This window comes from Rhinoderma darwinii, chromosome 9 (genome assembly GCF_050947455.1).
Source record: "Rhinoderma darwinii isolate aRhiDar2 chromosome 9, aRhiDar2.hap1, whole genome shotgun sequence".
Taxonomy (NCBI): Eukaryota; Metazoa; Chordata; class Amphibia; order Anura; family Rhinodermatidae; genus Rhinoderma; species Rhinoderma darwinii.
This window is the reverse complement of record NC_134695.1, coordinates 33,186,554-33,214,289: the sequence shown is the minus strand read 5'-3', so window position 1 is coordinate 33,214,289 and position 27,736 is coordinate 33,186,554. Positions and strand designations below refer to the sequence as shown.

The window sequence follows — 27,736 nt, the reverse complement described above, 5'->3', positions numbered from 1 at the left end:
TACATTGCGGAGTTTTCTGTTATGCAATCAAAGCCACTGCTAATGCACCCAGGCCTACAAACAGATGTAACCGACAAAATGTCCATTCTAAAAAATTGTGTATCGCTTTATTTATCAAAATGTCACATAATAAATTACGTTATACCAATACAATACTATACAGAGATAATAGGGAAATAAACACGGACAACAATGTGATAAGGAATAATGAAACACTTTCCTGGAAATCTCAGGGGAACAATAAGCTAGTCATTTTGCTAGTATTATTATAATATTATTAGTAATATATGTTATATACTCCTAACATTGATCCATGATTAGTAAAAAGTATATGGCACACAAACTGGATTTGAGATTTTTATTTATCTTATTGCCAGTGGTGACTGATTCGGAATTGGGTTGGGCCCCTATCCGTGCACCACTCCGAGCTGGTGCTATCTGAACCTCTACATATTGATCCATGATTGTTAAGCTTTCTGTTTTTGACTACTTAGAACAATAATTTCCAATCGGGGTCCTTTAAAAACCTGGTTGAGGTTTCACAGACAGCAGCAGCAAGAGGTGTCACATTTACAGTAGTTATGGCACACTGATTTCTGCCCGACCAAAGATTTTTGGCATGGGGGTTGGCAAAACGGGCAACAAATCCTGGCCAGAATTTAAAATTCAAATGCTAGGTACTCCTACACCAAGCCTCTTTGAGATAGAAATGTGAAAAGCAGGGTACTGGGATTGAAAATTTTATTCAGAGGTTCCCACGTGATAATAAGGCTAGAATCACTGACTAAGAAAGTCGAATTTTTTTGTTGAGTGATCTCATACTGTAATTTGGCAAAAGAAAGAAAATTGTCTGGGATTGATGTAGAGCTCCCAAGATACTTAATTTGGCCCTTTGCTTCAATCGGTATTAAGTAGGGCCACTTTTGTCATCAAGTATAAACTTCACTCAGACTCTAGTTTTGCACTTGGAATCACTGCAGTCTTTCCCCAGTCTTCTTGGCAAAATTGTTCAAGCTCAGTCAAGGCCATGAGTGAAAAACTATTTCTAAAATTTCTACTAGAGCATTTCAGTCCATTGCACTGCTGTTTTTCAGCCATTTGCGCATACTGTAGCTTTGGATTTAAGCTTAGATGTCTTGCTGGAATATAAATTTTTTCCGAATACCACAGTTCTCTTGCAGACTGCAGCAGAATTCCTACAGGACTCCCCTGCATTTTGTTAATGTAATTGCTCCTTTATGCCCCTGTGCCCAACTGTGCATCCGTAATCCCTAGTTTATAGCACATAGGCACCATTTAAAGGGGCTGTCTCACAAAGATAACCCCTATTTAAAGAGGCTCTGTCACCAGATTATAAGTGCCCTATCTCCTACATAATCTGAGCGGCGCTGTAATGTAGATAACAGCAGTGTTTTTTATTTTGAAAAACTGACATTTTTCAGCAAGTTATGAGCAATTTTAGATTTATGCTAATTCGTTTCTTAAAAGACCAACTGGGCGTGTTTTTACTTTTGACCAAGTGGGTGTTGTAAAGAAGTATATGAGGCTGACCAATCAGTGACCAATCAGCCTCATACACTTCTCATTGCTCCAGCCCAGCATGATCCACAGCACAGTGTGATTGTGCAGTGAAAGAGGCTGGGCTGGAACAATGAGAAGTGTATGAGACTGATTGGTCACTGATTGGTCAGCGTCCTACACTTCTTTACAACACCCACTTGGTCAAAAGTAAAAATACGCCCAGTTGGTCTTTAAGAATCTAATTAGCATAAATCTAAAATTGCTCATAACTTGCTCAAAAATGATAGTTTTTCAAAATAAAAACCACTGCTGCTACACTACAGCGCCGATCAGATTATGTAGGAGATAGGGCGCTTATAATCTGGTGACAGAGCCTCTTTAAATAGAAGCCAGCCCGGAGAGTAGCTGACCATGTAATGCATGGATGGGCTGGACCCTCAAGAGCTGCGGCAAAAAAAGCTTCATTGTGGCTCATGGAGGGAGTCCTGCGCAGGAACATCCCCACTATGATGTACATAGGTTGTTAGACAACCCTTTTAAGCTTAGAGTAAGTTATTTCACCTTGAAAAGTTAGGGTGAATGGGGCAAAACATGGAATGGCCTTCTTAACCCCTTAGTGACCAGCCCATTTTAAACCTTGATGACCAATCTATATTTGACATTTTTCCATCGTCGCATTCCAAGAGCTATAACTTTTTTTTATTTTTGCGTCGACATGTTTTTTGTGGGACAAGTTGTATTTTTTAATAGCACAATTGGGTACATATAATTTATTGATTAAATTTGATTAACTTTTTTTGGGGCATAATGGAAAAAAAACCAGTAATTTCGCCACTCTTTTTTTGCGTCTTTAATTTACGCCATTTACTGTGTGGTATAAATAACATAATAACTTTATTCAGCGGGTTGTTACGATTGCGACGATACCAAATTTATATAGTTTTCTTATGTTTTACTACTTTTACACAGTAAATACACTTTTTTTTTTTTTCAAAATTGTGTGTTTTTGTGTCTCCATATTTGAAGAGCCATAACTCTTTTATTTTGCCGCCGATGCAGCTGTATGAGGACTTTTATTTTGCGGGACGACTTGTAGTTTCTATCGGTAAAATTTTGGAGTAGATGCGACTTGTTGATCACTTTTTATCACATTTTTTTGAAGGCAGGATGAACTGAAAACAGCAATTCTGGCGTTGTTTTTTTATTTTATTTTTTACAGCGTATAAATATGTGTAACTTTTATTTTTTCATAATAAAGCATTTTCTAAGGGTAAAAAGTGGGGTTTTCATTTTTTTTCCACTTATTTATTAATAACTTTATTACACTTTTTTTTAACTTTTTTACTAGTCCCACTAGGGGACTTCACTATGCGATCGTCCGATCGCTTTTATAATACACTGCAATACTTCTGTATTGCAGTGTATTACTGCCTGTCCGTTTACAATGGACAGGCATCTGCTAGGTAATGTCAGAGGCATGGCCTAGCAGGCATCCACTACAGGCAGACCTGGGGGCCTTTAAGAAGACACTGGCACCCTGCGATCTCATAGCAGGGTGCCAGTGGGATGAGAGAGGGAGCTCCATCCCTCTCTCCAAAACCACTTAGATGCGGCGCATCTAAGGGGTTAACCCCTTAATGACCAGCCTATTTTAAACCTTAATGATCAAGCCATTTTTTACGTTTTTCCATCGTCGCCTTCCAAGAGCTATAACTTTTTTATATCGATCTCACACTTTCGAGCAGGGACGCCCCCAGCTCTCCGCTACTTCTGGCAGCTGAGAGCAGGGAGATTTGACAGCTCCCTGCTCTGTTTATTTATCCTGATGCAGTGCCGTAAAAAGGCTTATGCATCAGAATAAAGCCCATTAGTGGCCGCCGTGAAAAGGTGTATTGGCGGTCACTAACAGGTTAAACGTGCGGATTTCGAACCGCCCGCTCGAGCAGCGATTCCCCAAGTTCTCAGCTACCTCTGGTAGCTGAGAACAGGGAGTTTTAACTGCTCCCGGCGCCCCAGATTTATTCAGATACAGCGCAGTGAAAAGGCGTATGCATCAGAATAAAGCAAGTTAGTGGCCACTGTGAAAAGGCGTATTGGCGGTCACTAACGGATTAAAACAGAAGGTGTTTACATAGCTCACTTTTAACAAACCCCAAAAATATTTTTTTCAAGGGGTTGTCATATTTATTTTTTTTTTATATTTGTATTCCTCATGAAATAACAATTCTGTAGCATCTTTTCTTAGGACTGTTCCCCTTTTATTCCTCTATTTATTCATACATTTTTAGCAGGAATATCAGAGGAATGGCACAACCAGAGTTCTAAGAAAATATGTTCCAAAATTATTATTTCATGGGAAATTCAAGTATTTACTAAAATAGACAAGTCAGGAGAGGTTACAGGTCCTCTTTAGGAAGCTAACAAAATAATCTAGTACACAGGGAGATGATCTCTAAGCAATTAGCGATCAAAATCATATTTCCAAATCAACCTTGACCTACTTTAAGAAACAAAAGATTATGGTTTTAGAGTGGTCTTTACAGTGCCTAGACTTAAATACTTTCAAAACCTGTGGGAAAATCTCAAACATGCTATGCAAAATTCTAAACTGGGTGTTCTAAAAAGAGTGGGATTTTTTTCCTAAGGCAAGAATATAAATAAAGCTAGATTGCTACATGAAACATCTGGAGGCTGTGATTTCTGCCAAAGTGGGTGTTACTAGCTATTGACTGTCAGGATGCCAACATTTTTTTCACATTTTGTGTTTAATTTTGTTTACTGCTAGAAGAAATTTAGAAAATAACCAGTCAATGGTGAATTAAATTTGTAGAATGATGACATATTTAAGTTTGTTCTCGTCAAGATAACATATAAATTAAAAAATGGGTGCCCAAACTTTTTCATAGGACACAGTGGTGTGCAATGATCTCTTAGAGTTGTGTTTAATTAGAAGAAATTGATGGCCTATCCTTAGAATAGGCCATCAATATCTGATTGGTGGGGGTCCAAATTTCGGCACCCCTGGTGATCGGCTGTTTTGAACATGCCGCGGCGCTCATGCGAGCACTGCTTTCCCTTTATTTCTCACCTGCTCCATACTGTGAATAGGCGATACACTTGTAGCTGCGAATTCACAGAATTACAGCCTTTTCCTATTCAAGTGAATAGGAGAAGACTGAAAAACTGTGAAGCGCAGCTACAAGTGTGTCAGCGATTTACAGTACAAGCAGCAACAGGGATGAAGGAGAAGCAGCTCTTGCATGAGCACCGCGGCCCCTTCAATACAGCGGATCCGCGGGGGTGCTTAGAGTGGGATCCCCACCGATTAGATTTTGATGGCCTATCCTGAAGATTGGCCATCAATTGTTTCGCACTGGAAAACCACTTTAATGTAGCAGCACAGGATCCACAGACAGAAGAAGGGAATCAAGCTGGCCATACACCTAAGACAAAAGTCAGCTAAACACGCGCCCATTTTGGCAGGATTGCCAGACAATCTAAAGTTTATGGAGGCCTCCCAACTTTCTTCCCAACTCTCTCCTGATAGCAGATGTCAGTGGAAAGAGGGATTGGGCATGTGGGACTTCAACATACTTGATCCTTTGTTCCCTCAGAATATTTGCTGGTGCCGGAGTGGTCCGGCAGCACCTACAGTACTCCCCTCTCTCCATTGAGATAAACATACACACTCGGCCAAGCCTGAATGCAGAGACCGTTTTATTATAGGAAGAATGCTTGCTGCAAGCACACATGCCCTGCAGTGTTAGTCAGGGTTGCCAACCTCCACGTCAGCTATTTCTGGACAACTAAGCTAAAAATCACGGACAGACCAACATTTTTACAGACACATTACAAAATCAAGAGCTAGTGATAAAAAGCATCAGTAACACCTTTTTATAAATGATAACATGAGTCTAATACATCCTTGCTAACCAGGCAAGTTCCAACTAAGACAGGCAATTGAGCTATAAAGAAACTATGGTGTAACGTAGGGTTCGTGGACCCACTGGGCCGTACCGCCTTGACGGTATGGCAGCTGGCCAACAGGGTGCAGGTCACAGTCTACAGCTCGGATAGTAGCAAGGCAGGCTCGGCTGGGATTAGGCAGCGGGTAGACGTCAGGCGTGGAGTAGCAGGACAGGCGTGGAATACAGCACAGCACGTCACTTGACGGGATACAGGATATAGGATACACTGGGAACTGGAAAACACTGGGAGACCATTTGCATAGACAAACTAGGATATGACAAACAACGCTCAGGCATCGAAGCAAGGGGCTGGGTCCCTCTTATAGTCCAGGGCCCTCATGGGCTGATTACACATTAAAGTCCGGTCGAGGTGAGTGGAAGTCTGGCGTCTCCTGAAGAGACTGGGGCCAGCGCTCGCAGACACATGGCTGCGGCCGTCAGGAGGAGAGTGAACCTGACGGCCTGCAGCCACGGACATGACACATGGTCAGAACAAAAGTGATTCAAAACCACCTGTAGTTGTTCGGAGCCAGGTCAATCAGTGCAGGAGAAGGAGCACTCAGACAGTCTCTCAGAGAAGTTAAACTCGGGAGTAGTGGGCACCACGCTGGAGAGGAGATTCATGACGACTGCCATTTATATGGATACACCTAAATAAAATGGGAATGGTTGGTGATATTAACTTCTTGTTTGTGGCACATTAGTATATGGGAGGGGGGAAACTTTTCAAGCTGGGTGTTGACCATGGCGGCCATTTTGAAGTCGGCCATTTTGTATCCAACTTTAGTTTTTTCAATGGGAAGAGGGTCATGTGACACATCAAACTCATCGAGAATTTCACAAGAAAAACAATGGTGTGCTTGGTTTTAACGTTACTTTATTCTTTCATGAGTTATTTACAAGTTTCTGACCACTTATAAAATGTGTTCAAAGTGCTGCCCATTGTGTTGGATTGTCAATGCAACCCTCTTCTCCCACTCTTCACACACTGATAGCAACACCGCAGAAGAAATGCTAGCACAGGCTTCCAGTATCCGTAGTTTCAGTTGCTGCACATCTCGTATCTTTACAGCATAGACAATTGCCTTCAGATGAACCCAAAGATAAAAGTCTAAGGGGGGCAGATCGGGAGACCTAGGGGGCCAGTCAACAATTGCTACATGATGATGTGTTTCCCTCTTGATGCACTGAAGCTGGCACGTTCCCTGAGTTTTTCCAGCAAGATGGTGCACCACCACATTATGGGTGTCAGGTCCGAGCATTCCTAGATGAACAGTTTCCTGGAAAGTGGATTAGTCATCGTGGGCCAGTTGAATGGCCCCCTAGGTCTCCCGATCTTCAAAATGGCCGCCATGGTCAACACCCAGCTTGAAAAGTTTCCCCCCTCCCATATACGAATGTGCCACAAACAGGAAGTTAATATCACCAACCATTCCCATTTTATTTAGGTGTATCTATATAAATGGCCCACCCTGTATAATCGTGCTGCTATTGAAGTACGTAGCGGACATTGAGGAGGCCGTGGACCAATAGGATGCCTCAAAACCTGGATGTGGCATCCTATTGGTCCACATTCTCCTCAATGCCCGCCTCTTTGATTACGCCTCAATGCCCGCCTCTTTGATTACTCCTCAATGCCCGCCCCATTTGCCTCTTATCAGTAAAACTCCTCAGTGCTCGTGCGCTGCATGGCCTGAAAAAAAACAATGTCCCTGGAAAACCCCTTTGATAGAACTTGATCTATGTCAACGCCTCTACCCTAGATTGATATTGTTATGCTATTCTGTCTATAAAACATACTGCATTTCTTTAATTTCTACTGGCGAACACATACTTCTTGTTGATCTGTGACACTTGTATTTACTTCCATCCACTGTGATAGAGTCTTGCGTACCTATTAGCAATCAAGTAAGTAGAATTCTGAATTTCATTTCAGCTCCCCATAAAATGGAAATTCAGCATGGGGCCAGATGGTCATTTCAAGATCGTGCAGCATTTTTAACTTTGCAATTGAGGCTTCAGTGGGATAATGACATAACCCTTAATCCATGACTTGAACCTTACTGTGCTAAGCAGAAGATTAATTTATTTAGACTCTAAGCAACAGAATGGAAGCATATTATATTTCTCCTATATGAGGTGATAAATAATATTGAAATGTGTAGTGCACTAATTGCGTTACACGTAGAAAATGTGACCCTAAAATGACAAGTTTTTTGAGCTTTACTTCTTCAGTAAAAAAAAAATATAGGATTGATAGAAAAGGCATTGCAGCAGCCACAGAATGGAGACCTAATGTAGCCTGCAGGAACCAAAAAACAGAGTAGCCTGGTTCAAGTCCTCATATAACATCTTCCTCAATTCTGCACCTCACAGCGAGTGATTTTTAAGCATTTTAAGATTTAGCATCGGCTTCCCTTCCCATTCTCATGCAGCATTCTGAAATGGTGCCCGAGCAGGCTGAGTGAGGGAAATCAGCATGGTACACAAGGTATTACAAGCCATTGTGCAATACAAAAGCGTTTTAAGGGTTATAGGAAAATAAAAGAAAGCAACAACATGACAAACTATGACATCACAAGAGGCAAAAATGACACGAGGTGTATGCAGGAAATATTGGGGTTGGGGAAGGGTAGTGGTGAAATTGGGAGCTAATCAGGTATTGCGATTAAGATCAGAGTTTCGAGTGAGGCAGTAACGGATTAGGTTGTCAAGGTGTATGAATATTTCTTGCAACAAACCCAAGGATAGCTACGTGTGGAAGAATGGGGAACCTCGAAAACCCAACAATGGGGACCATTGTGTCAGAAAGTTGTAGTAAGTGACTGTTTCAGCCGCTAGCATATCCTCAATACGCATAATGCCGTTTAATTACTCTGCTAACTGGATTGTAGTTGTGGGCTGTTAAGATTTATTAAGATTTATTATGCTCTAGGGATGATCTACTATGCAGTAATTTTGAAATGATTGAGCATATTCATTTAATCAGCCGAATGGGGCCAGGGAGCATGGATAGGAGAGTCTTCTGTATAGTGAGTTGGATGTCCACACATTAGAGGTGGTTGAATAGAGACAAGCTTAATCTTTGGACAACCATCGGACACTCATATTCCTTAAACCGCATAGACTGTACGTGACAGCGTGCAGCGTGCGTACATAATCCCCCAAATGTGGTAAGGGGACACATTAAAGCCTTCACCATCGTAGTACTGGTGAAGAAATCGTGCAACTGGTGTTAAGCAAACCATGCACTCCAAAATAATGACTCAGGAAATAGTAAGGAAGTTGGTACCTCTATGTTTACCCACAACTTTGCCCTCCTATCTCGGATTAAATTGAGGATGCAATGTCCTTATTATATAAGGCAAAATCTGTGAGACCCTTCCCACCACTCTCTCGATCTCCTTTTAGGGTTGTGTGACTAAAGCTAAAGACCGACCTCTTCCATAGTAAAGATCTAAATAATTTTTGGACACTCAAAATAAAATGCCTAGGAAGGAGCATATGACCTTAGGGAACGTACACATTTTTATAACATTGACCCTCCCGAACTAAGATAGTGGTATTGCTGACAATTTTTGGAGATTGATCTTTAGTGATTGAGTACAATTTTCAGGCCAAAAAATTTTAGACAGGTTCACTGGAATCTGGACCCTGGATACTTAATGCTATTGACTACGATTTAAAGAGAAAACTAGACCGTGGATGGGATACTTCACTAGGCGAAAGAGTGATATTTAAGATAAGCAAATAGTTCTCAAAATGTGAAAGCTTATGTTCCTGTGAGCGAACCGGGATGCCTGGAAGAGACCTGATAGCCCTTAAAGGGGTTTTCCCATGAGAGCCATTTATGACATATCCACAGGATATGTCATAAATGTCAAATAGATGCGGGTCCCACCTCTGGGACCCGCACCTATCTCTAGAACGTGGGCCCCCAAAGCCCGTTCTGCCACTCTGTGTTGTGGCAGAAGCAGGTGAATTCTGCCATGAATTAGGAAGCAGGAATGGGGCCCCTAAACGCCGTTCTACCTTTTTCTGCTCCCTCTGCCTCCCCAGCCACTTCCTAACTATATGGTCGGGAGTTACCAAAAGAGCGTAGCTCGCTGAGCTATGTAGTTTCCGTAAATCCCATAGAACTGAATGGCAGTTACAGAAACAGCGTAGCTTGCATGCTACGCTGCTTCCGTAACTGCCATTCACTACTATGGGAGTTACGGAAACTCTCGGTGAGCTACGCTGTTTTGGTAAGTCCCGAACATATAGTTAGGAAGTGGCTGGGGAGGCAGAGGGAGCAGAAAAAGGTAGAACGGAGTTTATGGGGCCCCATTCTAGAGATAGGTGCGGGTCCCAGAGGTGGGACCCGCATATATCTGACATTTATGGTATATCCTGTGGATATTGCTAGTGTTTTCACTACTAGAAGTGGAGATAATGGTCATACATGTCTGGTATTATTGTTAATATGTATGGGGTAGCTAGCCAACCACTTAATGACACCTGGGCCGTAGGCTGATTGCGCTAAAGTGCCTAAGAATTAGGCTAATTTAACGATTCCTGAAGGTTGCTTCCAGAAACTCCCAACTCACCTGATCAAAAGATTTTTCTGCATGTATGCAGGGGCCTAGCTATGGGGGGGGGCAGGTGGGGCATGTGCCCTGGGCGCAACTTAGAGGGGGGCACCAACGCCACCCCGTCCTGCACTATAATTGTACCTGCGTCTATAGGACACAGGTACACTTAGAAGCAATGAATGGCCGGGTACGTTCCGTGCCCGGCCATTCAGCGCCTTGCCACGAGTGAAGCAACGCGATACTTTGCGCCGCTTGCGTCATTGAAAGGCGCTGAATGACAGGGAAATTCATTCTGCCCAGCCAATCAGCGCCTTTCATAGACGTTTCATTCAACCCCAGGAGACCTGCACAGAAGAGAGCAGGTCTCCATATAATATTACAAGTTTTCTGCTTGAGGTGGATCTTTTGCACCATGTTGGTCTCTCACATCCTTTCCCGATATTGCTTTGCAAACCCACAGAATAAGTTAATTTTTTTTTGGGCTCTACATCAGGCTTTATGCCCTTTGAATCCAATAATCTCACTGAAAGCTCATCTATCATTTCTGGCTCCACTGCGGGTATACAAAACCGTTGTATTTGGGAAAGACATTAAGAGGTCATATATCAGTCGGATAATGGGTCTTGTTTATCCTACTGTTGACAATTTATTAATGTTCTTAGTAATGACTCAAAAAATAGGGAATATTTATTAAACTGGCGTACCTTGATCGTCTATGTGGTCACTGTGAGACACAGTCAGTTTTGGCATGTGGACACAGCCCATTTTTTTAAATCTGACATGTGTCCCTTTATTTGGTAAGAACTTTTTAATGGTTTTAACTAAGCGATTCTGAGAATGTTTTCTCATGACACATTGTACTTTATCTTAGGTAAAATTTGGTCGATACATTCAGTATTTATTTGTAAAAAACACGAAAATTTTGAAAAATTACCATTTAAATGTATCTTCTGGTGAGATAGATAATAATACCATACAAAATAGTTACTAGTTAACATTTACCATATGTCTACTTTATGTTGGCATAATTTAATAAAGTGGTATAATAATGCAGTAAATAAGTAATAATTTATAGATGTGTGGCTGGTGCCGCAATGATAAACAGTGCCCAATCATATCCCCTTTTGTGTTGCCATTTTCTGAGAACCATAACTTTTTTATTTTTTAGTCGTCAGAGCTGTGTGAGGGCTTATTTTTGCAGGATAATCTGAAATTTTCATTGTTACTATTTTGTGGTACATACGACTTTTTGATAATTTTTTATTTCAGTTCTGGTATCGATTTTGTTCTTTTTTTTTGTTTCAGTGTTCACTGTGCTCTTTAAATGACATATTAACTTTATTCTGCTTGTCGATACGATTACGGCGATACCATATGTATATAGTTGTTTTTTTTTTAATGTTTTACAGCATTTACACAATGAAATCCCTTTTTTTTTTTATTATTATTTATTTTTTGTTTCACCATATTCTAAACAGGCTGAAATTATGCAAATCCTCAAAAGGTACTGGCGTATCCTTAGCACTGACACAGACTTAGCAGATCAGATCACATCATGGCCTTCAGTCACGTTTAGGAGAGGGAAAAACATTAGGGATAGAGTTATGCATAGCTGTTTTGACCCTATCACATCAAAGGGCACATGGTTGGATAGACAAATACCAGGCACATATAGATGCGGTAGCTGTAAGGCTTGTGACTTCATCCTAAGGGGAAACAAGTTCAGGAGTGTCGTCACAAAAGAGGAGTACGACATTCGTGATTTTGTCAATTGCAAAACAGCAGGGGTGGTTTATCTGATCACATGCCCATGCCCCTTAAACTATGTGGGCAAAACGATGTGACAATTTCGGCGCCGGATAAGGGAGCATGTCGGAGATATTGTCCATACAAGGGATACTCCGATATCTAAACATGTACCAGGGTCATGCAGAATGTTTAAAGTTTAAAGCAATTGAACTTATAAGACCTCCCAAACGGGGAGGCGATTGGGACAATCTCATTCTTCGCAAAGAAGCCCAATGGATTTACAGATTGGCATGTACACAACCAGCGGGTTTAAATGAACAGACAAACTATACGTGCTTTATATGAACATACATTTATATCATCCATTATCAGGCAGCCAAGTCCATATGGCTGTTTTTCTTCGTAAGGTGGCTTTCAAGCGAATTGATATGGCCAATAGGTCAGCTTGTGTGTAATCAATACTTTACAATGTGAGGGACATCGCACTTATCTTTTCAATATGTACTTACAGTGGAAGAGTTGTTTTTTAAAGGCAGTCTTTTTGCGGGTTGGAACTGATCCGTAAAACCTATATCCTATATCCCATATCGTTACACTCCCTCCTTTATCGCTGGTTTTGGCAGCATGGGCGATACGTCCGTGGCTTCCACTGCGCCTGCGTGTTCTTCTTGATGCGGTCGATGATGGTTCCGGGTTGTCAGCTGACGGCCGGGAGTCACATGGACAGGCGTCACGAATTCGGGGGACGCATGTGATTGGCTGGTTCGGGTAGCGCTGCCGAGAACAGGGGGTGGAGCTAGGTGTTTAAAGCAACTCATAGCCCCGTTACGAAGCATGCCGCGGACATCAATGCGAGCATCCTTCCGTGATGTACAGCAGAATATCTGCTGCTGAAAATATATATCGCTGGCAATCGGGCCAGAGTGACCAAGACACAGACCCCTGAGGATAAGTATTTGAAACGCGTAGGGTCTTTTTGATTTAGGGATTTTTTGCATAGGGAACGATAGCATTGTGTTATACCCAGCACTGGGAGTTTCCGGTGTGTCTATCTCGGACTCTGGTGTGTACCTGGGATTCAAACTATTGTTGTGCCCAATATTAATGCTGATCCCGAATGTATATCTGCAAAAACACTGTGCTATGTTCATGAAACTTAACAGTGTTCAATGTTTAATACGTTTTTAATACACACGGTGGGGCTTTTCACAGTGGTGATTTACCCCTGTTTTTAGTGAGTTACAAATAAAAGGTATTTTTTACTCTATTGTCACTTCAGTGAATTTACCATATTCTAAGAGCCATAACTTATTTATTTTTTCGTAAAGAAAGCTGTGTAGGAGCTTGTTTTTTACGCGATGGGCTGTAGTTTTTTTTCGTACCATTTTAGGGTACATGCACCTCTTTGATCACCTTCTATTACATTTTTTGGGATGCTAACAAAAAAACAGCGATTCTGTCATTGTTTTTTGGGGGTTTTTTTTTACGGCGTTCAACGTGCGGGAAAACAACCTGATAGTTTTAATGTTTTGGTTGTTACGGATGCAACAATACCAAATATGTATACTTTTTTTTTTACTGTCTGCATTTTGTTTTCTATAATAAAAGACTATTTTTTTAAAATTAACTTTTAGTCTTTTTAAATGCATTATTTAATATAGTTATTACAAGTTACAGTATCTGTGGTAGGCCATAGCTGCATTCACAGTACTGGAAACAGTCGACAAGCTTGTTGTCAGGAACATTTCTAACAGCTATCGGATCTCCTATAATATAATGGGATATTTTATTGATTACGGATGAAAAATTAAAAAATAAGGTATTAAAAAAAGGGAAATCTCTAAATAAACAAACAACAAAAATCTACATTAAGGATAAGTTCACACGCAGCAAAATTTCTACGAATATTCCTATCTGGGTTTGTTGGCGGGAAGTACGCAGCGTATTGCAGGAGCAGCAAAGTGGATAAAGTTTTAGAAATCTCATCCACACGCTGCGGAATATTTTTGTGCAGCAATTGACCTGCTGTGCAGATTTTTTAATTCGCAGCATAAAATGAAATGGTTGCATATTTGGTGTGGATTTTTCCCATTTAGTTAATGCGGAGGTGAAAATGGGAAACAAATAGCAAATGTTGCGATTTCACAAGTGGTTGAAAAATAAAAACAGGTTTCCTCTTTAAAATACAAAAGACCAATAATGAAAAAAATACAAAAGACTATTCTCACCTTCCCTGATCTCCCGTACCGATGCCCACTTCTCTCAAGCTGCTCTCTGTGCATCTGGCCTCCTGTGATGACGTTTCATCCCATGTGACAACAGGCTGCACCGGTCACATTGGACAAAACATCCTCCCATATAGGGAGATATCTGTCAATCATATGAGCCACACAGCAGACACTTCTCCTATGGTCCAGCACATTACAATGCCTGTGAATCAGCGTTAAAGCTAAGTTTTCTTTAGTGTGGCATTACTTTAGATTTTAACATCATTATGACATTATGGTCATCGGACCTGTTACTAAGTCAAGCTGCAGAGCCAGCCTTTGCGGTGTGCGACCGATGTGGTCGCATGGTGCGCATCAGCTGACCCAGTTGAATAGGACACCTTATATAGCCTGGCCCCCAAGGCTTGTAACCACTACTAATATAAATATTCATTGTATAGCAGTATTATTTATATATTGTAAAGCTCTGTTATTACATTGATTTACGTATATATGAAACTGTTATTTGATCACCATTTGTTGGTATTATTTGAGTACTGTATCGTGGTATCTACTTAGGCATTGTGTGGCACTGCTAATTTGGCTGGAATGGTTTGGCTGGAATGGAAACTACACCCCTCAAGGAAATTATCTAGGGGTATAGTGAGCATTTTAACCCTGCAATTTTTTTCACAGATATTATTGGAATTTGTCTGTGAAAATGAAAATCTAAATTTTTTACAATAAAGTGTAGGTTTAACTAATTTTATTTTACATTTCCACAAGAACTAAAGGAGAAAAACATTTGTAAAGCAATTTTCTTCTAATACCCCATATTCAGTCATAAACTGCTGTTTGGACACACGGTAGGGCTCAAAAGGGAAGGAGCACCATTTGGCTTTTAGAATGGTTTCTGGGCACCATGTCGCATTTGCTGAGCCCCTGTAGTACTAGTACAGTGGAAACACCCCAAAGTGACTTCAATTGGAAAACTACACCCCTTGAGGAATCATTTAGAAGTATAGTGAGAATTTTGACCCCAAAGTTTTTTGCTGAATTAATTAGAACTAAACTGTGATAATGAAAAATTAAATTTTTTTCCAATAAGATTTAAATGACATTTCATTTTCACAAGGAATAAAGAAGAAAAACACCCCAACATTTGTAAAGGAATTTCTCCCGAGTTTGGTAATACGCCATATGTGGTTATAAACTGCTGTTCAGACATATGGGAGGGATCAGAAGAAAAGGAGTGGTATTTGACTTTTGGAGCTTAAATTTTAGAACCCACAGGTTTTTTTTCCGAAATGCATGGATGATGCAGAGGGAGAATTGCAATTTTTCCACTGATCTGCCATTTCACTGCTCAATATGTTGTGCCCAGCTTGTGCCCCTAGAGAACCTGGGTATGGCAATGCCATAGACATAAAAGGCTGTTTGGGCGCACTGTAGGTCACTTTTTATTCCATTTTATTCCATTTTTGGGAGGAGATGTGACCTAAAAACAGCAATTCTGGCGTACTTTTCATATAATTTTTTACGGGGTCCACCATGTGGGATAAATTACACAGAGTAGTAAAACTATAGTTTTATAGTTTGGGTCGTTACGGACGCGGAAATATCAATTAAGTATCGTTTTAGGTGTTTTTTATGTTTTTTTTCCTGTGATAAACGACTTATTATGGGAAAAAAGGCAATTTGTTTTTTTTGTCCCACTAGGGGACTTGAAGGACTCAAGCCCTGATCGCTATTCCAATACACTGCACTACATACGTAGTGCAGTGTATTGGACCTGTCAGTTATTCACTGACAGCAAGCCTATGAGGGTTCTCATAGGCTTCCATAGGCTTCCGTACAAGGCAGGCACAGAGGCCATTATTAGGCCTCTGGTTGCCATACCAACCATAGGCACCCTAGTGATTGCGTCGCTGGGGTGCCGGCGACATAACTGTACTGCGGTTTGTGACGTAACTTTCCCAGCGTCTTATAGACTACAGGCCTAATGTGGCCTGTAGCCTAGTGAATGGCGGAGCAGGAAGCTGATAGCTGTCTGCTTTGCCATAGTATTCTGTCCTGAGATCATATATGAAAATATATAGGCAGGCAAAGGCAAGGGGTTGAGTCCAGCGATGGAGAGGATAAAATGGAAACTAGTTCCAAGTTTACTAAGTTTCAATTAAAAAGATCCAATAGGTTGGAATCCTAGTGTGCAGACAGGAGATTGTGACGGTCCAGTCCTGGGGCCTACGCGTTTCAGACGTTGAGCACGTCCTTAATCATGGCTATTTGCCATGATTAAGGACGTGCTCAACGTCTGAAACCCCTTGCCTTTGCCTGCCTTTACCCATCGTGCGCCGACACGAGAGCCCGTGCGAAGACTACGACACATACATCAAGTGTCAGGTGAGCTGGAGGACTTCTTCCACATATCTTCTACCATGAAAATATATACATTTGGTATCGTTGTAATCGTATTGACCCACAGAAAAAAAATCAACATGTAATTTTTAGTGCGGGGTGTATGCCGTAAAATCAAATCACAAAAAACAATGGAAAAATATTTTTTACTAATCTCTCAGTACATTATATGGCACATTAAATTATACCACAAAAAATACAACTCGACCCGCAAAAAACAAGCCCTTAAAAAGCTATGTCGATGGAGAAATATAAAAACTTATGGCTCTTGGAAGGCAGGAAGGGAAAAACAAAAATGAAAAAACTAAAACTGGCTGCTGTGGGAAGGGGCTAAAGGAGTTGTCTATACTAAGCTGTACACTTCAAATAAAAATCTATAATATATTTCACATGTTGTGAAGGTGACCTGATGATGTCTTGTCCTGGCCAATTACTGATATGTCGTCCGATGGGTATGCACATAGACTGAAAAGGTGTAGCTTGGTGAAAGATGTCCTCTGTCAACATTGTGAGAATTTTATTGGTGAAGGATCTTCCAATGGCAGAGCCTCTGGAAAATATTTTAAACATGTTTCACACAGGAACCAATTATCAAAACAAAAAAATGCAAAAAACTCAGTTGCAGAATAGACTTTACCGGTTTAAGGGTATGTGCACACGGTAGCAGGCTTTTACGTCTGAAAAGACAGACTGTTTTCATGAGAAAACAGCTGCCTCGTTTCAGACGTAAATGCTCCTCCTCGCATTTTGCGAGGCTTCTCTGACAGCCGTAAATTTTGAGCTGTGCTTCATTGAGTTCAATGAAGGACGGCTCAAATTACGTCTGAAAGAAGTGTCCTGCACTTCTTTTGACGAGGATGTATTTTTACACATCGTCGTTTGACAGCTGTCAAACGACGACACGTAAATGACAGGTTGTCTGCACAGTACGTCGGCAAACCCATTCAAATGAATGGGCAGATGTTTGCCGACGTATTGTAGCCTTATTTTCAGACGTAAAACGAGGCATAAAACGCCTCGTTTACGTCTGAAAATAGGTAGTGTGAACCCAGCCTTAGAGTGATGAGAGGCCCAGGCGCGATGCAACAATAACAGTTCCTTTTTACTAGGCTGGTAATGTTCACAAACGGCCACAAAGGGTGCAAACACTTTTCACACACAATGAAGGACCCAGTCTCTTTAAATTGTTGCACAAACAATAGAAGTAACTTCTGACAATGGCCGGCAATGTTGGCTCACCAGTATCGTTTCTTGTATAGCACTTGGGCCCCTCCTTGATACAGTGGCATGTACTCTCAGTTTCTAAGCCCATTTTTTCTTTAGCCCATTCAATGCCTCTATGGTGAGGTAGCCCCTTGCAACTTCCACGCACCGAATCAAAGGCTGTCTCTCCTTTTCTCAAAACAATCACTTGTGATTAGACACCTGTAACTCTCCCACTACATCAATGGATCCACTCTGGCTTCAGGGGCTATTTGTACCTGTCCGCACTATAAAAACACTCCTGCTGCTTCAAGGGTTGTAGCCTGCGCACTGTACCCCATTAGGCCCCATTCACATTATGTTATTGCCCTACATTTATCGTGTACATCGAGAAAGCTCCCGACATACATGATCAACATGTGCATAGGGCTCAATTATCCAGATGGAGACCAATTGGTCTGTGTCGGGCTAGTATAAATCGGTATACCATTTTTTTTTGAAGGATGGAATAGCGGAGTAGACTACGCTATTCCATCCTAAGGGATCCCCAAAAAAAAAAGTATACCACACGGTATACATTTTTTGACATGGAAGCCTATCAGTGACGGATGCGACTGCGTAAGGGAAGCTCCTGACATTACTGTCGATATAGACAGTGACTTTGTAACGACGGGGGTAGGGAAACGGACAAGTGAGCCCTAATCTACCCGCCACACTGTCCCTGCCTACTTGCAACGACCCGCCCTAGGCGACGGGGTACAACTGGGCGGCGGTCCCTACGCTCAGTAAGTGCATGAGACAAACATGCAAGGGAATACAAAGCAAAGGGAAAGGGGCAGTTGCCCACGGCAACACCGTGAGCAACCAGAGTGGTGAACGAGCCAAGTCAAACCAGGAGAGCACGAGGTACCAAACGCAGAGCAGGAGAGTAGTCAGTAAGCCAGGGTCAGTATGGAGCAGGATCAAATAGATAGGAGCTGTAGCTGGGCCAGGAAACCACACGAGAAGAATCACAAGCAAAGGAGGAACAGGAAAGGCAGGTATAAATAGACAGAGGGCGGGAGCTAGCTCCGTCTGGCCAGGCTGCGATAGGCTCTCCCACTCCTAAGCCTGCCATCCTGAGTGGTGGAAGATGGAGTCAGTCTCAGAGACGTAGATTCAGGTGCAGACTGATTACCTATGGGAGTTAACCCCGAAGCTGTGCCTGGCAGATCCTTTACAGTACCCCCCCTTTTATGAGGGGCCACCGGACCCTTTCTAAGTGGAACTGGTTTACTGGGGAAACGAAGGTGGAACTTCCTGACCAATACCCCAGCGTGAACATCCCGGGCGGGTACCCAAGTCCTCTCCTCAGGCCCGTATCCTCTCCAATGGACCAGGTACTGGAGGGAGCCTTGGACCATCTTGCTGTCCACAATCTTGGCCACCTCGAATTCCACCCCCTCAGGGGTGAGAACGGGAACAGGAGGTTTCCTCAAGGGAGCCAAGGACGGGGAGCAGCGTTTAAGGAGGGAGGCATGAAACACGTCGTGTATATAAAAAGATGGGGGTAACTCCAGCCGGAAGGAGACAGGATTGAGGACTTCAATGACCTTATACGGCCCAATAAACCGGGGAGCAAACTTCTTGGACGGGACCTTAAGACGCAAGTTCCTAGACGATAACCACACCAGATCCCCGACCATAAACAAGGGGTTAGCAGAACGTTTTCTATCAGCCTGAGTTTTTTGTACGCTCTGGGACGCCTCTAGGTTCTTCTGAACCTGGGCCCAGACTGTGCACAGTTCCCGATGAACGACCTCTACCTCAGGATTGCTGGAACTACCAGGTGAAACGGCGGAGAACCGTGGATTAAACCCAAAATTACAGAAAAAGGGGGAGACCCCTGACGAGTTACTGACCCTGTTATTAAGGGAAAATTCGGCGAGGGGAATGAATGAGACCCAATCATATTGACAGTCAGAGATAAAACACCTTAAATATTGTTCTAGAGATTGATTAGTCCTCTCAGTTTGGCCATTGGTTTCAGGATGGAAGGCAGAGGAGAAGGACAGATCAATCTCCAACTTTTTACAGAAGGCTCTCCAAAACAATGAAACAAATTGTACCCCTCTGTCAGAAACAATATTGACAGGGACCCCATGGAGACGCAGGATGTGTTTGACAAACAAGGTAGGTAACGTCTTGGCGTTGGGTAGTTTCTTGAGGGGCACAAAGTGGCACATCTTACTGAAGCGGTCTACTACCACCCACACCACCGACTTGCCTTGGGATGGAGGCAAATCGGTGATAAAATCCATGGAGATATGTGTCCAAGGTCTCTGGGGAATGGGCAACGAACGCAGTAAGCCCGCTGGTCGGGACCTGGGAGTCTTGGACCTAGCACAAACCTCACAAGTGCCGACGTAGGCCTTAACATCTTTAGGCAACCCAGGCCACCAATAGTTTCTGGCAATGAGGTGTTTGGTACCCAGGATGCCTGGATGACCAGATAGTGCGGAGTCATAATTTTCCCTAAGAACCCTTAGCCGGTATTGCAGGGGAACAAACAGCTTGTCCTCAGGAAGGTTCCCGGGAGCTGAACCTTGATCAGCCGCAATTTCAGAGACTAAATCAGAATCAATAGAAGAAATGATTATACCAGGAGGCAAAATACAAGCAGGATCTTCCTCCGAAGGAGGGCTGGCCATGAAGCTATGCGACAGTGCATCGGCCTTAATATTTTTAGACCCAGTCCTATAGGTAACCAAAAAGTTGAATCTGGTAAAACATAGCGCCCATCGAGCTTGTCTCGGGTTTAGCCTCCGGGCAGATTCTAGGAAAACCAGATTCTTGTGGTCGGTAAGGACCGTTACCTGGTGCCTAGCCCCCTCCAGGAAGTGGCGCCACTCTTCAAATGGCCATTTAATGGCTAAGAGTTCGCGGTTGCCAATATCATAGTTACTCTCAGTGGGCGAAAACTTCCTGGAGAAGTAGGCACAGGGACGGAGATGGGTGAGGGACCTGGTACCCTGGGACAAGACAGCCCCCACTCCCACCTCGGATGAGTCAACTTTCACGATAAATGGCTCCATTTGGTTGGGCTGAACCAGCACCGGGGCCGAGATAAAGCACTTCTTAAGGACCTCAAAAGCCTGGACAGCCTCAGGAGGCCAGTGGAGGAGATCAGCACCTTTGCGAGTGAGGTCCGTAAGAGGCTTAGCGATGACCGAGAAGTTAGCAATAAATCTCCTGTAATAATTAGCGAACCCCAAAAAACACTGTAACGCCTTCAGGGAGGCAGGTTGGACCCATTCCGCCACAGCCTGAACCTTGGCGGGGTCCATGCGGAATTCATGAGGAGTGAGGATTTGACCCAAAAATGGTATCTCCTGTACCCCAAACACACATTTTTCGGTTTTCGCAAACAGTTTGTTTTCCCGAAGGACCTGGAGCACCTTCCTGACATGCTCAATGTGGGAGGACCAGTCCTTGGAAAACACCAGTATGTCATCAAGGTACACTACAAGAAATATCCCCAGGTAATCTCTCAAAATCTCATTTATGAAATTCTGGAAGACCGCAGGAGCATTACACAGGAATCAAAGGAAGGGGATACTGGTTCCTTACAGTGACCTTATTCAGGTTACGGTAGTCAATGCATGGCCTAAGACCACCATCCTTCTTCCCTACGAAGAAGAAGCCAACACCTACCGGAGAAGTAGAGGGGTGAATGTAACCCTTGGCCAGGCATTCCTGGATATACTCTCTCATGGCTTCACGTTTGGGACAAGAAAGATTAAATATCCTACCCTTAGGAAGCTTAGCTCCTGGTACCAATTCGATAGCGCAATCGTATTCTCTATGAGGAGGTAACACTTCGGAGGCCTCCTTAGAGAAAACATCAGCGAAGTCCTGAACAAACTCAGGTAGCGTGTTCACCTCCTCAGGGGGAGAAATAGAATTAATAGAAAAACATGACGTCAAACATTCATTACCCCATTTGGTAAGCTCCCCAGTATTCCAGTCAAACGTGGGATTATGCAACTGCAACCAGGGAAGGCCTAAAACCAAATCGGACGATAATCCCTGCATCAACAGTACAGAGCACTGCTCCAAATGCATGGAGCCAACAAGGAGTTCAAAAACAGGGGTATGCTGTGTAAAATAACCATTAGCAAGAGGAGTGGAGTCAATACCCACTACCGGGACAGGTTTAGGCAAATCAATCAAAGGCATAGCAAGAGACATAGCAAATTCCACAGACATGATATTAGCAGAGGACCCTGAATCCACGAAGGCACTGCCGGTAGCAGACCTACCACCAAAAGAGACCTGAAAGGGAAGCAAGATCTTATTACGTTTCATATTTACGGGAAATACCTGTGCGCCCAAGTGACCTCCCCGATGATCACTTAGGCGCGGAAGTTCTCCGGCTGCATTCAAGCTGTGCCTGGCAGATCCTTTACAGACTTCAGGAGTTTTCCCATGGCCAGTCCTTGGACGATGTATCCCACTGTATGCCTGTGGGATATGTTTGTTCCCTTCATAGAAGGTATATGACAGGACATATACGTATACATGTATACGACATATACCTCCGATAGAAGGCCAAAACTCTCAAGGAATCACTACTTTAGCAATTTCCCAGAGTGCTAGTTTATGTAATTGCTATACGAGCAATTCCCCAAAGGCAGCTGGAGACTATCTGAATCAAGCGTAAATCAGCAACCTCAAGTCCGTCACCACTCTGGTCAGCAGAGTCTAAGGCTACTCTATGGTCTTCACCAGAGCCCGCTGCAAGGCAGGTTGGATTTGGCTGCATAGAACCCAGGTTGCTTTTACAAAATAAGGTGTTGGACAGGAGGTGCACATGCAGGCGATAACAGAACGGAAAACCAGGCAAGCCAGAGGGGTAGTTAGCAAGCAGAGGTCAAAACCAGGAGATACTAAAAGTCCAAATAGCAAAACAGAAGAATACCAGGAGTTGCAGAGATCAAAACCAGCCATTATCAGAATATCCAAATCAGTGAGCAGAGGGTAAATCCAAAGACAAAGCCGAAGTCCAATTCAAGGAGTCCAAATAGTCAAGGTGATTCAGGGTGTAAGCAGGAGCTTGATCAGATACATGCATACACAAGAAAATCCCAAGCAACAATGAAAAAACTGATCAGATTCAAATACTCCAGCCACTCTTGGCCCTGATAGCTTGCAAACAGAGAAATTAGATTGGCTCTGCATCTCAAATCAGGGCCACCCAGAAGCTTGACTAGTAGTCATGACAACCTTAAAGTGACGGACATTTCCTAACAAAAACGTGTTGTGAATAAGGCCTTAGGCAGGAACGCTGCCTTCTGACCTCAACGTGCAACGCAGCAAGTTGTTACGACAAAAGAAACAGTAAACTACCAATGCCCGTAAACACAAAGTACATTGCACAAAATTTAGTCTTTACAGTATATATATATATATATATATATATATATATATATAATCACAAGTGTATAGGTTACGTAGCGACCTATCATTTTCTGGAGAAAACAAGTTATCCAACAACTTTGCAAATTTATCGGGACAGTAACACAACATCATCCACAAAGAAATATGCTAGGTTAGGTAGCGCTTGTGTGACCATTTCCACAGTCATGGTCGACCACCTGTGAACCAGAGAGGCTGGCTTGACCCTAGCTTTATAAATAAATTTCTTTACCGTTGTAGTTCTACTTATCCTGCTTGAAGAAGTCCATTTTCTTGACCAGCAAGTGCTGCTCCACAATATGAAGGCGGCAGGGGGAACCCCTTTCCACATCTTACAGTCCACCTTGTCATATGAGAAGCTAATGCTACTGCTGTGTCCCTGATCCATATTTCTTGTTTAGATTGGCTGCTGGGTCCAAGTACAAGCCTCTAGGAATTCAGTACATAGAGTACTGGGTTACATTACAGGAATTATATAATGATTAAAAAAATACTACAAGCAAATAAACCATGAGTGAGGAAAATTTGATTCTTAGTAGTTTCACAAATATACTAAGGCAAATGAGACCTCATTAGTGGGGATCCTGGCACTCTGTCTCAATAATATGTTACACTTTATATCTGAAATAAATCAAAGGAAGAAGCGCCTCGTGGTGCGGAATCCCAAAACAATACTGAACAGAAATGCAGGTGTAAGAATTATCCTCACCTGGGAAAGTTGTGCAGTGTCCAGGCACAACGCTGTTGAAAGGCATACAATGGATGAAGTTTCTGATGCTTCCTAGCCAATGGGACCAAAAAAGTTCCACCGCGGGGTAATGAATCAGTGCGAAAAAAATGTAAATATATATATATATATATATATATATATATTAGAGGAAGTCAAGAAGCGCTACTCCATCCGGAGGTGGAAAGAAATTGAGTTAAGTATTTAAGGAGTATTTATTAGGGTAACGCGTTTCAACGCCGGACTGGCGCCTTCATTAGGTCTGATGAAGGCGCCAGTCCCGCGTTGAAACGCGTTACCTTAATAAATACTCCTTAAATACTTAACTCAATTTCTTTCCACCTCCGGATGGAGTAGCGCTTCTTGACTTCCTCTAATATATGTATTTCATATATATAAATATTTACTTTTTTTTCGCACTGATCAATAATATGTTAGACTTGATGGACTGTCAAAGAGTGAAACACAAAGGTTTATAATCTGTTAAAAATTTTGTGGTTGGTCATTTTTAATAAGACAATTTATTACTAACTATTTCTCTCTCTTTGCTTCAGCTCTTCTACATATTCCAGTGAGCGCAACAAGCAGAAAATGTGAGACGATTTATAAAGGATTTGCTGACTGTCTAATCAGCCTGGGGGATAGTATGGCTCAAAATGTCCAGCAATCTAGAGAAAATGAAGAGCTCAATGACACTGAAGAGCTTGACTCCATATGCAAGTAAGTCTTCTCTTGACACAGTGATAAATTGAGAAAAATCATGAAATACATTGCTACATGCGCAGGAACGTGATAAATTACAATGCTTTAAAACCACCTACATATATATACACATATATATATATATATATATATATATATATATATACTATATGTACTATTAATATATTTCTTCAAAGAGGATTTGTCCTCTGGCCTTGCAAACTCCTGACCAGGACAAGACGTAGCATGCACTATATGTAAAACATCAAATCCCTATTCTTTTGGTCAAGAGGAATCCCCTGCTTTACAAGTAAGCTAGTTGTGTGACCTTGTCCAATCACCGGGTCGGATGTACTTTTTATATACTGCTTTCTATTGGAAAATGTTATTATTTCTAAATATTTCCAATATATAGGGGGACAAAACATACAAAGAGTTAGGGTATGTTCACACGACCTATTTTCGGTTGAAAAACAGCTAAAAATGAGGGGGCTGAACGGCTCCAAACATCTGCCCATTGATTTCAATGGGAAAGACAGCGTTCCGTTCCGACGAGGTGTTTTTTATGTGGCCATTTTTAAAAACTTCCATGTAAAAAAACGCCTCGTAAAAATAAGTCACTTCTTCAGCGGTTTTTGGCGCCGTTTTTCATGGACTCAATAGAAAAACATCTCCAAAAACGGCCGTAAAAAATGCCGCAAAAAACACAAGTTGCTTAAAAAACTTCTGAAAATCAAAGGCTGTATTTTCAGCCGTTTTTTGTTAAGTGTGTTAACATACCTTTAGAAATACATAAAAAACATGCTTTCACTCCAATTGGAGCACACAACATACTATATATCCTTTTCCACAGAAAGACAAAACCTACACAACAGACTTACACTACGCATAAATCGTAGAAAAAATTAACAATTACATTATTAGTTCACTGCATAATAAAACACACAGTAGTTAAATAGACATCGCATACAAGATATGTGATATAATTGAGGATATAAACATGCCAAAAGTCACCCAGTATGGCGGATAAACATATTACATAGTATGCAGGTTATCGATACAGGCTATGCAGTACAACCTTGATAAAGTGCATGTACGAGCAATAAAGTAAGTATCACTACAGGTAATGCAGAGTAACCAAAATAAATTGCTTGATGCAATCAATAGTATAACTTATGCATAGACCTGAATTTAAAGTACCCAGTACAATACAATACAACTGCGCAAAACGGTGTTTATGCAGTACAAGTAAGATGAGGTATTCAAACTGCCACCTACCCAGAAAAACGCATTGCAGAGTATGCAAATAAATTATCAATACAGGCTATGCTGAGTAACCTTGAAAACGTGCACTTTGTGAGTAATAATGTAAGTAGACCTACAGGTTATGTAGTTATAACTCATGTATAGATCTGGATAAATCCCCAGGTGTGAATAGAGCAACTGAGATGCCCAACGGAAACGAAAGGAACACTAGTGGGGTTGGAGGGGAAATGTTCAAGGCCTTAGATTTAGATTTAGAGAAGTTAAAGGGGTTATGTTGGGACCGAAAAATATTAGCAGTCTACTCACTGCAGGGTGTGATTGCACTTGCTAATATACATTCCGGTCCGCCTTCGCACTGGTTATGAGATTTTAATAGACGCGACTCTTCGTCATGTGACCGGCCCCTCTGTACTCTATGTACTCGCTGTACTACTGCTACAGTGATTAAATGAGTACAGCAGGGCCGGTCACATGACGAAGAGTCGTGTCGTCATGAAGAAAGACTGCCACTACACTTGCGGTCCCCCGCCAGCGCTAAAAAATCTATTCAAATCTCATAACCGGTATGTATATTAGCAAGTATAATCATATAATACTTTTCGGTCCCCACATAACCCCTTCAATCTTAAAGTTAGAGAATTAGGATAAGTTACGACATTCATGGGTTAGGTTAGGCAGAGAGACAGAGGGGTTAGAGATGAAAAAAAAAAAAAATCTGCATAGGCAGCCACTTTCTAACTGGATCTCTGCAGAAAAACACCTGTAATATCCAACTGTTTACGATAATGGTGAAGTAAGGGCTCTAAGGTGAGAATAAGGCTGGATTCACACGAGCATGTTCGGTCTGTAAAGGACGGAACGTATTTTGGCCGCAAGTCCCGGACCGAAAACACTGCAGGGAGCCGGGCTCCTGGCATCATTGTTCTGTACGATGCTAGGAGTCCCTGCCTCGCTGCGGGACAACTGCCCCATACTGTAATCATGTTTTCAGTACAGGACAGTAGTTCCACGGAGAGGAAGGGACTCCTAGCGTTGTACATAACTATGATGCTAGGAGCCCGGCTCCCTGCAGTGTGTTCGGTCCGGGACTTGCGGCCGAAATACGTTCCGTCCTTTACAGACCGAACATGCTCGTGTGAATCCAGCCTTAATATAGAAGGTGAGAGCAGGCAACCCTGATGTATTCCGCTGCAGATTTCAAAGGCATCTGACAAGATGCCATTTACCCAGACCTTGGCTGTGGGACCTGCATACAAGGAGGTAAGGAGTTAATCCAGTTTAGCATCTTAGTTTTCAGATAGATACTGCGGAGGGTTTCTTCCATAAAGGCCTAGTTGACCTGGTCAAAGTCCTTCTCTGCGTCCGTAGAGAGGAGAATGAGGGGTTAGTTATCAAGTCTAGCCTTGCATATAATATTAAGACAACTATATTAGTAAGTCCTGGCTCTAATGACCACAATGAATATCCTTCAGGCCGGAACAGGCAAAAATCAGGTGAAATCCAAACACCTTCAAATAAAACGAAAGTATATAAAATTTCTTTACCGCTCAACGGCACCGAGAATCACATTCCAACTTGCAATCTTATGGACGTTTCTGCTCAGTCCGCAAGCAATAGACAATCTAAAATCCAGAAAATGTGTGTGCAGTTGTTCCGGTCCTTGTAGTTTCACGGAGCTCTGCACCGTCTCCCACCCGATGATTGAGCTCCAGGCAGGATAAATTCTACGACTCCGAAAGAAAAAGGAGAAATAGTGCAACACCCTCTGTTTTTTTTGCTATTCCATATTCCATACTAAGGCCGGATTCACACGAGCGTGTGCGTTTTGCGTATTTTCACGCACCCATTGACTTCAATGGGTGCGTGATGCGCGAAATACGCCCAAGAACGGACATAGGCTAATATAGGCTAGTATATCCCGTTCGTCTGAATAAGCCCTAACAG

At 42.3% G+C, this 27,736-nt stretch overlaps 1 protein-coding gene across 3 annotated transcripts in view; it reads left to right on the top strand.

Moving 5' to 3' along the window:
• The window catches only part of NRN1L (neuritin 1 like), an 88,351-nt gene that overhangs the window by 26,916 nt on the left and 33,699 nt on the right, over positions 1 to 27,736 (top strand). For all 3 annotated transcript variants that reach the window (XM_075836911.1, XM_075836909.1, XM_075836910.1), the window contains exon 4: positions 24,379 to 24,544. In XM_075836911.1, coding sequence (XP_075693026.1) covers positions 24,379 to 24,544 — 166 coding nt within the window. The remainder of the gene's footprint in view (positions 1 to 24,378; positions 24,545 to 27,736) is intronic.